At 43.9% G+C, this 11,646-nt stretch overlaps 2 protein-coding genes across 2 annotated transcripts; one reads left to right on the forward strand and one right to left on the reverse strand.

Moving 5' to 3' along the window:
• Positions 1 to 310: 310 nt before the first annotated feature.
• Positions 311 to 1,285, reverse strand: LOC118095649 (olfactory receptor 11G2-like). The gene has a single exon (XM_035136895.3). The coding sequence runs from the start codon at positions 1,271 to 1,273 to the stop codon at positions 311 to 313; it is 963 nt and encodes a 320-aa protein (XP_034992786.2). The 5' UTR covers positions 1,274 to 1,285.
• Positions 1,286 to 6,716: 5,431 nt separating this feature from the next.
• Positions 6,717 to 7,679, forward strand: LOC148684021 (olfactory receptor 11G2-like). The gene has a single exon (XM_088655191.1). It carries the CDS (start codon positions 6,717 to 6,719, stop codon positions 7,677 to 7,679), a length of 963 nt encoding a protein of 320 aa, XP_088511317.1.
• The last annotated feature ends 3,967 nt before the right edge of the window (positions 7,680 to 11,646 follow it).

Genomic DNA, 11,646 nt, shown 5'->3' on the forward strand with positions numbered 1-11,646 from the left:
CAGTGTCAATGCGTACAAAGCGTCATCTCTATCTATCTATCTATCTATCTATCTATCTATCTATCTATCTATCATCTATCTATCTATCTAAATCCTGATTAATATTCAAGAGCATTTTAGGGAGTATTTCACCTAGTAAACATATTTTGGTATTATTTTATTTATTTATAAAAATATTTATCTAACGTCTTCTACAGTAAATCTCATGTACAGAAATTCATAATCTTATAAAATGTCACAGTAAAATCATGATACAGGTCAATGATGAGCAATGGATCAAGGTCTTAAAATGGCTAACGTGGTGTTTTTTTTACCAAGTCAACTTTCTCTTCACCAGTCCCATCTTCCTCCTCTGCAACCTGCCCACTGCCTCCTTCACCTGATCATTCCTCAGACAATAGATCAAAGGATTCAGAAATGGTGTGATTGCTGTATAGAAGAGCGTTACTACTTTGGTGGCCTGTGATTGGCTTTCTCCACTTGGAGCTACATACATCCCAGCCACTGTGCCATAGAAAAGGGTGACCACCACTAGGTGGAAGGATATGGTGGAGAAGGCTTTCATCCGACTGCCTTGTCTAGAAGACTTCATCAGTGTGAGAATCACAGCACCATACGATAGCACAACAAAGAACAGGTTGCCTAGAATACCCACAGCATCCATGGAAAACTGGTAGATGATGGGTATGTTTCTGATTGGGGGGCAAGCCAATAGGATAATTGTCCCAGCATCACACATAAAGTGGTCTATGATGTTGGGGCCACAGAAGGACAACTTGGAGATCAAAGTAACTGGAACAATGTGCCACAGAAAGCCCAAAACCCAGCAAGTGGCCACCAGGGCATAGCAGGAGTCTCGGGACATCATTTGTGGGTAGCGCAGTGGGTGGCAGATAGCCAAGTACCGATCCAAAGCCATGGCTGACAGGAAGAAGCACTCTGTCTGGCCAAGAGAGAAGAAGATGTAGTATTGAAGGAAGCACTCATGGAAGGAGATGACGCCACATGGGAATGCCAGGTCAAATAGCATACGGGGCACAGTGGTGGAGACGTAGCATATCTCTAGCCAGGAGAAATTGCTCAAAAGGATGTACATGGGTAGCCGGGCCAACTGGAGATCTGCATGGACCAGTGTGATTATGGTGATGTTCTCAGCCAAAGTGAGGATGTAGAGCACAGCAAAAATGGCAAGGAGCAAGTGCCGCTTCTGCTGCCCAGTTTGAAAGCCCAGCAAAATGAATTCCACAACTGTGCTGCCATTGGCCAGCTCCATCTTGAACAAGAGAAGAGAAACACTGTTGCAAACCATTAAGAAGTATTGCCTGCCCCCCCCTCTTTCCATCGAAAGCAAAGGATGAATAGTCATGGTCTTTAATGAGCGCAGAAGTACAGCCAACCTCCTTCCAGCTTCATTTTAACTTACATATGATTATTATCGAGAGGTACCTGTTTCTTCTAATTAGGTATCAGATATGACATATAACTAGTGATTAGGTTCCATGCATTTTATCTTTATTGATTTATGTATTCATTTGCTTATTGAAAAAACTGATAGACTGCTTGCTCAGAAGACCTTTTGTGTACATAACAGCATAGAGAGAAAACTGAAAAAACAAATAGATAAATTGCAGCCAGATTATACTGTTTATGTCCAAAATATGTTATTATGCAATCATCAGGATTTGATTAATGATGCTGGTCTTGAAGTATTAGGAATATAGGAAGCTGCCGTACAACAAGTCAGACCATTGGTCCATCTTCCTCAGTATTGCCCACACTTATTGGCAGAGGCTCTCAAGACCTTCAAAGAGGGGTCTCTCTCTCTCCCAGAGATTGAATTTGTGACCTTCTGATTCAAAGCAGCTGCTCTACAATTGAGCCATGGCCTTTCCCAAGTATTCTGAAGCTATCTATGACTGCTAAAATGTATGTAGCAGGAAACTGGAAAAAAAGTTCCCCTATCCTCATTGTTATCTGAGTAATATTTGAGAATACGGAATATGGCAGGTCTTTCTAAATGGGGGTAGATACGTTTTAGACCTCCAAATTTTGTTGGATACCATCTCTGAGTAATTCTTATGACAGCCCTGTAAAGGTAAAGGTAAAGGACCCCTGGATGGTTAAGTCCAGTCAAAGGCGACTATGGGGTTGCGGTGCTCATTTCAGGCCGAGGGAGCCGACGTTTGTCCACAGACAGCTTTCCGGGTCATGTGGCCAGCACGACTAAACTGCTTCTGGTGGAACAGAATACTGTGACAGAACCCAGATTGCACAGAAATGCCGTTTACCTTCCCACCACAACGGTACCTATTTTGTACTGCTAGGTTGGCAAGAGCTGGGACGGAGCAACGGGAGCTCACCCTGTCATGGGGATTCGAACCGCTGATCGGCAAGTCCAAGTGGCTTAGTCATTTAGACCACAGCACCACCTTGTTTCTCTCTCTAAGGCAGGTGCTCCTTCTATTGTTGTTGTCATTAATCTGTAAACTTCTCTGGGATTACAAGTTGGGGAGAAAAGCTACAAAGAGATAAGTAAGTAAGTAAGTAAGTGACGATCCTCTCTCTATCAAGTGATGCTTTATAATGGCGAATCAACATTTCTTTGCCCATAATCTTATTTCTGGAGAAGGGAGCCCATTCAAATTAATCCCTCTCTGTCTCTCACCCCAGTCTCCTTTGTCTTGGTAAAGGTTTCAGTTTCTGTATCTCAGCATGCAAGCAGTTGATCCATCCAGCAGAAGGCTCACTACCATGGCTGTGTCCAAGTTTGGAGAGGGTGTTGTGTGTGAAAGAAATATATGGTTGTTTCCTGTGTCTTTTAGCTGTGAACTGGGTGTACTCTGTGGAAAGAGATGGTTGGCTTGTCTGTGGACTAATGCTTGAATTCTACTGTTATATTTTCAAGAGCCCTTGGAGATGTGTCTCTAAGGATCGTTCTCATTATTCACCAAAACAAACGCTCTTTGGGGGCAGGCCATTTGCATTTGCTGTGGTGAAACACAGGAAAGTTCCACAGGTAATTGTCCATTATTTTGAGTTGAAAGCACTAAATTGTCCAGGGGACAGTGCCTAGGATCCAGATTTGGGGCAAGTACTTTTTGGTGAGAGAGCCCCAGCAGAGATTTAAAATTTCAAAACACATAGCAAAGAGGCTGCTAGACCTTTAAAACAGCCCCTTCCAATTTTCTTCCAGTTTCCCACTTCCCTTAACATAGAAAAAGAACACACATTTGGTAAGTTAAAAATGGTTTCCTTACAAGCTCTTCAAAGCTCAGATTCATGTGCTTTTCCATACAGCAGCAAGAAAAGACAAGCAGTTTGACTTAGGTTACAAAAAGTGGTAAAGGTTTCTAAATTATTTGTATAGAAACACAAAGATTGCTTGCTAAAGCCATGTCGTCTGGGCTTGGAGCAACCAGTCCAGACATCCTTATGGTTGGTTATGTGATGGAAAGATGGGAGAAGAAAGAGTAAACCTTCCTCTTAAGGTGAGGGTGTGTGACCTAGCTAAGCCTGGCAGGACACCCTACTCTATGGTCTTAAGCCTTTCCTGCATTAATTAGAGCTAAGCATATTGGTTATACGAGGCTGGATTTATCCCACACACAACTTGGGCACCTTTAAAACAGGACTAGACACATTAATTGAGGATAGGGCTATTAATGGCTGCTAGCCACAACGGCTACACTCTTTCTCCACTGTCAGAGGTGGTATGCCTTTGACTATCAGGTGCTAGGAAATGCAGTTGGGAAGAGTGCTGTTTCAGGTCTTGCTTGTGAGCTTCCTGGTGGCCACTGTGAGACCAGGTTGTTGGTGCCTGATGCATCGGAGGTCTTTTTAAGTGCCTAATATCATAGTGCCGTGATTCCAATTTATGGCTGGGCCACATTTAGATAGTGTGTAGAGCCACCACACAAAAAAGGAGAATATTGTAGAGTTAGGAAAGCTTTAGAAAAGGGCAACTGAAATGATGGAAGGAACTGGAGAGAGACCCCTAGGAGGAAGGGTCACAAAATGTAGGGATTTTGAGTTTGGAAAAAGTGGTAAGGTGGGACATGATAAAGTATTATAAGATTATGCATGGTGCAGAGAAAGTAGTTGCTGTGAAGGTTTTCTCCCCTTTTCATAGCATTTGTGGCCATCCAAAGAAGCTGAATGTAGGAAGATTCACGTGGCATCTAGTTAATCTATAGAGTTTGCAGCCACTACATTGATGGTTGCCAACATGGAAGTCTTTAAAAGAGGGTTAGAAATATTAATGGAGGATAAGGCTACCTATGGTTGCTAGCCATGAGGTCTCTGGGGCACCTTCACTGCTGGCAGCAGAATGCCTCTGAATATCAAGTGTGAAGGCCTGGGGGGAAATAGGGGGACGGACGGACACACTTTCTGCCACTTTCCCTACCCCCTCCAATTTTTGGGTCAGTATGAGGAAGCACCTCTCTTTGGGGAAGGGGGTAGCCCAGAGAGCAGCGGCTGCCCGGAGGACTCTCAAGGAGAGGGGAGAGGAGGCTGAGGGAACACTTCACAAGGGAGGGTGTTTAAAAAAGGGTGAGAGGCTGACAGTTCTGCAGGCAAGAAGTGGCATAACTGGGCTCCTGAGGCCCACAGGGATGCCACAGAAAGAATGTTGTTGGTCAAGGGAGCTGTGGACTCAGAAACGTTGAAAACCTCTGCCCTATTACATTGTTGAATCAAGATCAAAAAAATGTTTTCCTCTTTTCTGGCATTGCAGCAAAATTTGGTTGTTAGAGACTCATCCATTCTGACCAAACGGGGTTTATCCCCTGCAGACATATTTTCGACCCTATTCAAAGATTGCTTGATGTTATCTTTACATCACCGTCATTTCACCTTACTTTCTTTGGACATTAATAAAGCTTTTGATTGCCTGGAATGGCAGTACAGTGGTACCTCGACTTACCTCGACTTACAGTTGTACGACTCGACAGCCAATTTTTCCGACTTACGAATGGGGCAAATGGCTGCACGCTTACGAATTTCTCAACATCCGAACAGAAACCGCGGCGGTTTTAGATAGGGTTTTTTCCGACTTACGAATTTTTAGATGGGGTTGCTTCGACTTACAAATTTTTCTGTTTCCAATGCATTCCTATGGGAAATCACGTTTCCAATGGCTCTTTTTGACTTACGAATTTTTCGACTTACAAAGGTGCCTTCGGAACGGATTAAATCTGTAAGTCGAGGCAGCACTGTATCATCTTATCTTTACATTTGTATCAATTGGGATGTTACTTTATTTCAGAAAACTCAAAATTGTATGCTAATAATAAGGCCATGACAGTTTTACTTTCCTAATGATCCCTAACATGAAATTCCCTTTTCACAACTGCCACATACTGCAGTTTCATGAATCTGCCTATTACAAGACCAAAATCTCTTTCCTGGTCAGTTCCTGCCAATCCAATCCAAACCTAATTAGTGTGTATGTGAAGTTATGCCTCACTTTACTGTTATTTACACTAAGTCACCTTTTCTCTCTTAATACACATTCCTTTGTTTTTATGAGAGACCCCCTTGGGAGCTCCTCACAATACTTTTTCTAACACCCTGAACAATTTGGCATTTTCAGCTCAAAACAACAGACAATTAACTACCTGTGGAAATTGCATGTGTTTCACCACAGCAAATTAAGACGGCATGTTTGTTTTGGTAGATAATGGTAATATTCCTGAGACGCATGTCCCCAAGGGCTGTTGAATATATAACATCAGCATCCAAGCTTTGGTCCACAGGCAGAACAACCATATCTTTCCACCCAACCCACACAGTGCCACAGCTGAAAGACACCAGAAGCAACTAGGTACTTCTTTCACACGCAACACACACTGCAAACTCACCATTGTGGTGAGGTTTCTGCTGGATGGATCGACCCCTTGCATGCTGTTCAGGTAAAGAAATGGAAACCTTTACTAAGGCAAAGTAGATTGGGGTGAGAAATACAAAGGGATGCATTTGAATGGGCTCTCTTCACAAGAGATAAGATTATGGGGAGGGAATGTTGATACACCATTATAAAATATCCCATGACTGAGAGAAGGAAGAAATAATTATTATTATTTACTTATCTTTCTGTTTGTACCATTTCTACCCCAGAAGGTCCCAGAGAAGCTTATAGATCAACACCACCACCACAAGAAAGGATCTGCCAGAACGGAAGTAACAAGTTTTCAGTTATTCCATAATCTGACATACCATTCCGAAAACAATGTAGTAACTTTTCTTCCAGTTTCCACCTATACATGTTTTAGCAGACAAAGGGGAGTTTAGAATACTTGGCAAGTGCCTTGTTTCAATGACAGAGCAGCTGCTTGACATGCAGCGGGACCCAGGTTCAAGCCATAAAATCTTCAGTTAGGACTTGGAGAGAGAGACCCCGGACTGAAAATCTCAAGAGCTGCTGCAAAACTGTGTAGACAATACTGAGGAAGATGAACCAGTGGTCTCTCTTGGTAGAAGGCATCTCCCCATATTAGTTTATTCCTAATAATTCAAAACCAGTGCCATTAATCAAATCCTTAAGGTTACATAATAACACTATTTTGGTCCCAGCCTAGAATACGCTGTGGACCTACTGTATATCTTAGCTACCAACATTTGTTTTTAAGTTTCACTGATTTTATCCTTGTGTTATTGACGATGGTCTTATGTACACCACTTTGTGAGTGTTTGTGATAGCACTTCCCTCATTCAAGATGGAGCTGGCCAATGGCAGCACAGTTGAGGAATTCATTTTGCTGGGCTTTCAAATTGGGCAGCAGAAGCGGCACTTGCTCCTTGCCATTTTTGCTGTGCTCTACATTCTCACTTTGGCTGAGAACATCACCATAATCACGCTGGTCCGTGCAGATGTCCAATTGGCCCAGCTACCCATGTACATCCTTTTGAGCAATTTCTCCTGGCTAGAGATATGCTACGTCTCCACCACTGTGCCCCGTATGCTATTTGACCTGGCATTCCCATGTGGTGTCATCTCCTTCCATGAGTGCTTCCTTCAGTTCTACATCTTCTTCTCTCTTGGCTACACAGAGTGCTTCTTCCTGTCAGCCATGGCTTTGGATCGGTACTTGGCTATCTGCCACCCACTGCGTTACCCACAAATGATGTCCCACAAGTCCTGTTATGCCCTGGTGACCACTTGCTGGGTTTTGGGCTTTCTATGGCACTTTGGTCCAGTTATTTTGATCTCCAAGTTGTCCTTCTGTGGCCCCAACATCATTGACCACTTCGTGTGTGATCCGGGGCCAATTCTCTCACTGGCTTGCCCTCCTGTTGGAAACATTCCCATCATCTACCAGTTTTCTGTGGATGGTCTCATTGTTCTAGGCAACCTGTTCTTTGTTGTGCTATCCTATGGTGCTGTGATTCTCACGTTGATGAAGTCTTCTAGACAAGGCAGTCGGATGAAAGCCTTCTCCACCATATCCTTCCACCTAGTGGTGGTCACCCTTTTCTATGGCACAGTGGCTGGGATGTATGTAGCTCCAAGTGGAGAAAGCCAATCACATGTTTCTAAAGTAGTAACACTGTTCTTTACTGCAATCACACCATTTCTGAATCCTTTGATCTATTGTCTGAGGAATGATCAGGTGAAGGAGGCAGTGGGCAGGTTGCAGAGGAGGAAGATGAGACTGGTGAAGAGAAAGCTGATTGTGTAAAAGCATCCTTAGCCATTTTAGGACTAAGATTAAGGAAAGACTCCATGGCTTCAACATCAGCCAACCTTTCACTCTGCCCACCCCAACCTACTGCTCTTCTGTCACTCAAAAGCTTGCATGTTATTTTGTGAGATCAATGCGAAGCTTAACAAAAGGTATGGATTTAATGTGAACTTGGGGTTTTTTTATGGGTCAGCATGGATACTGTCAGGGACTGGGTAGAGGAGGAATGGTGGAGACTGCCTCCTTATCCTGACCCCTCCAGAGGCAGATTAGCGGGAAAGCTGTGAAATAATGGGAGAGGAGGAGACAGGTCCAGAATGGCAGCTGGCTGACATGGTGTATTTAGAAACCATTTCAGACCCACCCCCATCTCCCATAACCTGGCGAGCCTTAAAAGTAGGAGAGCAAAGAGCTCAAAGACAGAGGGCACCTAGCAGCACCTGTAGAAGTGACAAATAAGGAAGTGGGAGAGACGGACGGGGTGGGGGGGTGCCATTATCCAAGATGCTGGCTTATGTAGCCTTTCTCTGTAATATTTAAATAAAAAAAAGGATGGTAAGAAACTTTTCCTTGTCTTTCTTGGGCAACCAGCTGGGAGCCACTGACAGCATCCTGACAGATACATTTACTTTTTGCAAGAAAAAGGAGAGAAGGAATATTGAAAACAAACAACAAACCAAGATATCCAGCCCTGCAATGAGAGAGATAATGATCAGATGTTTAGCATTTGGGCAAGAATGGTGCCTCTCCTTAAAATGTATTGCTCTGTCAGGATGCTCAAATTGAACTAACTAGGGGAAAGAGGTCAGGGGGGAGACCAAATCAAGGCAGCTTCCTCCTTCAGTTGAGAACCATAGCACAACACACAAATGTTATCTTGACACATAATGTTACCGCTTCAGGATTCCATACAGTCCTCTTTCCAGGATACTCCATTCCAGTCCATTCCCTATCTCTATTCCACTGCAACAATGGGTCAACATTTCATGCCTATTAACCACATTCTTTCACTTCTCTCCACTGCCAAACTCTAAACTCTTCTCCTATCCTATCACTTTCACTATTCCAAGCACATGTTCTCCCTCTCCCAACCTGACACATACTTTAATTCACATATTATACTTTACCTTGATTACTCTAATATTGCTACATGTTGTTGTTGTTTAGTCGTTTAGTCGTGTCCGACTCTTCGTGACCCCCTGGACCATAGCACGCCAGGCACTCCTGTCTTCCACTGCCTCCCGCAGTTTGGTCAAACTCATGTTCGTAGCTTCGAGAACACTGTCCAACCATCTTGTCCTCTGTCGTCCCCTTCTCCTAGTGCCCTCAATCTTTCCCAACATCAGGGTCTTTTCCAAGGATTCTTCTCTTCTCATGAGGTGGCCAAAGTATTGGAGCCTCAGCTTCACGATCTGTCCTTCCAGGGAGCACTCAGGGCTGATTTCCTTAAGAATGGATAGGTTTGATCTTCTAGCAGTCCATGGGACTCTCAAGAGTCTCCTCCAGCACCATAATTCAAAAGCATCAATTCTTCGGCGATCAGCCTTCTTTATGGTCCAGCTCTCACTTCCATACATCACTACTGGGAAAACCATAGCTTTAACTATACGGACCTTTGTCGGCAAGGTGATGTCTCTGCTTTTTAAGATGCTGTCTAGGTTTGTCATTGCTTTTCTCCCAAGAAGCAGGCGTCTTTTAATTTCGTGACTGCTGTCACCATCTGCAGTGATCAAGGAGCCCAAGAAAGTAAAATCTCTCACTGCCTCCATTTCTTCCCCTTCTATTTGCCAGGAGGTGATGTGACCGGTGGCCATGATCTTGGTTTTTTTGATGTTGAGCTTCAGACCATATTTTGCGCTCTCCTCTTTCACCCTCATTAAAAGGTTCTTTAATTCCTCCTCGCTTTCTGCCATCAAGGTTGTGTCATCTGCATATCTGAGGTTGTTGATATTTCTTCCGGCAATCTTAATTCCGGCTTGGGATTCATCTAGTCCAGCCTTTCGCATGATGAATTCTGCATATAAGTTAAATAAGCAGGGAGACAATATACAACCTTGTCGTACTCCTTTCCCAATTTTGAACCAATCAGTTGTTCCATATCCAGTTCTAACTGTAGCTTCTTGTCCCACATAGAGATTTCTCAGGAGACAGATGAGGTGATCAGGCACTCCCATTTCTTTAAGAACTTGCCATAGTTTGCTGTGGTCGACACAGTCAAAGGCTTTTGCATAGTCAATGAAGCAGAAGTAGACGTTTTTCTGGAACTCTCTAGCTTTCTCCATAATCCAGCGCATGTTTGCTATTTGGTCTCTGGTTCCTCTGCCCTTTCGAAATCCAGCTTGCACTTCTGGGAGTTCTCGGTCCACATACTGCCTAAGCCTGCCTTGTAGAATTTTGAGCATAACCTTGCTAGCGTGTGAAATGAGCGCAATTGTGTGGTAGTTGGAGCATTCTTTGGCACTGCCCTTCTTTGGAATTGGGATGTAGACTGATCTTCTCCAATCCTCTGGCCATTGCTGAGTTTTCCAAACTTGCTGGCATATTGGGTGTAGCACCTTAACAGCATCATCTTTTAAAATTTTAAATAGTTCAGCTGGAATATCATCACTTCCACTGGCCTTGTTATTAGCAGTGCTTTCTAAGGCCCATTTGACTTCACTCTCCAAGATGTCTGGCTCAAGGTCAGCAACCACACTACCTGGGGTGTACGAGACCTCCATATCTTTCTGGTATAATTCCTCTGTGTATTCTTGCCACCTCTTCTTGATGTCTTCTGCTTCTGTTAGGTCCTTATTGCTACATATGCATACAATATCATATACACAACCACCAAAATACTACAGAGGATGCCTAAACATTTTGTTTGTTTTCTAAAGGTTTTATTCTTTCTCAGGCCTACCAATACACCCTGTTATACACGAGCAACTATACGGTTAAGTCCAGTCAAAGGTGACTATGGGATACGGTGCTCATCTTGCTTTTCAAGCTGAGGGAGCTGGCGTTTGTCCACAGACAGCTTTCTGGGTCATGTGACCAGCATGACTAAACCACTTCTGGCGCAATGGAACACCATGACGGAAGCCAGAGAGCACAGAAATGCCGCAGTGATACCTTTTTATCTACTTGCACTGGAGTGCTTTCAAACAGCTAGGTTGGCAGAAGCTGGGGCAAAGCAACAGGAGCACACTTCATCACATGGATTTGAACTGCCGACCTTCTGATCACAAGCCCAAGAGGCTCAGTGGTTTAGACCACAGCGCCACCCGTGTCCCTCCTCTGCATGAACCATGCCATGTTGGTTGTATAAGCAGCAGCAGCAGCAGCCAAGACTGGAAAGAGAGGTAATGTTTTTTTGGGGGGAGGTCACAAAAATGTGACATGTAGATGATGGTGGAAGCCTTCAAAGCTCTTCCTTATCAGTCCAAGTATCCCAGAGTGAGTGAGGGGGGATTGGCTGGCAGGGGTGCAAATCAAGGGGTGGGTGCCAGCTGACAATCAGTGAATGGGTGGGCAACTTCTGGTTGTCCCACTTCTTTCCCTTGGGAAAACCTGCTTTCCCCCCACTGAATCAGAGCAAACGTCAGTTAGGTATTCCACAGATTGACATACACTCTGATTCAGTGGGAAGGAGCTGGTTTCCCTGGGGGGGAAATCAGTGAGGCAAAAGGAAAAATGCTCAGATCCATACCTAGAAAGCAGAGGACAAGCAGAAAACCTCATGGCCCTGAGCTTTCTAGACACGGGACAAGTGAAAGTGTGGGTGAGTCCATTGTCATGTTCATCAATTTCAAAGCATTTTTCTCTCTGACTAGGAATAACATTGGAAATAAAAAATTCCTTCCAGTAGCACCTTAGAGACCAACTAAGTTTGTCATTGGTATGAGCTTTTGTGTGCATGCACACTTCTTCAGATACCAATGACAAACTTAGTTAGTCTCTAAGGTGCTTGCTACTGGAAGGAATT

The sequence above is a fragment of the Zootoca vivipara genome, chromosome 12 (assembly GCF_965207765.1).
Source record: "Zootoca vivipara chromosome 12, rZooViv2.hap1.1, whole genome shotgun sequence".
NCBI lineage: Eukaryota > Metazoa > Chordata > Lepidosauria > Squamata > Lacertidae > Zootoca > Zootoca vivipara.

Coding starts and splice junctions, on each gene's coding strand:
- LOC118095649 (XM_035136895.3), bottom strand. CDS start 1,273: ATGGAGCTGGCCAATGGCAGCACAGTTGTGGAATTCATTTTGCTGGGC.
- LOC148684021 (XM_088655191.1), top strand. CDS start 6,717: ATGGAGCTGGCCAATGGCAGCACAGTTGAGGAATTCATTTTGCTGGGC.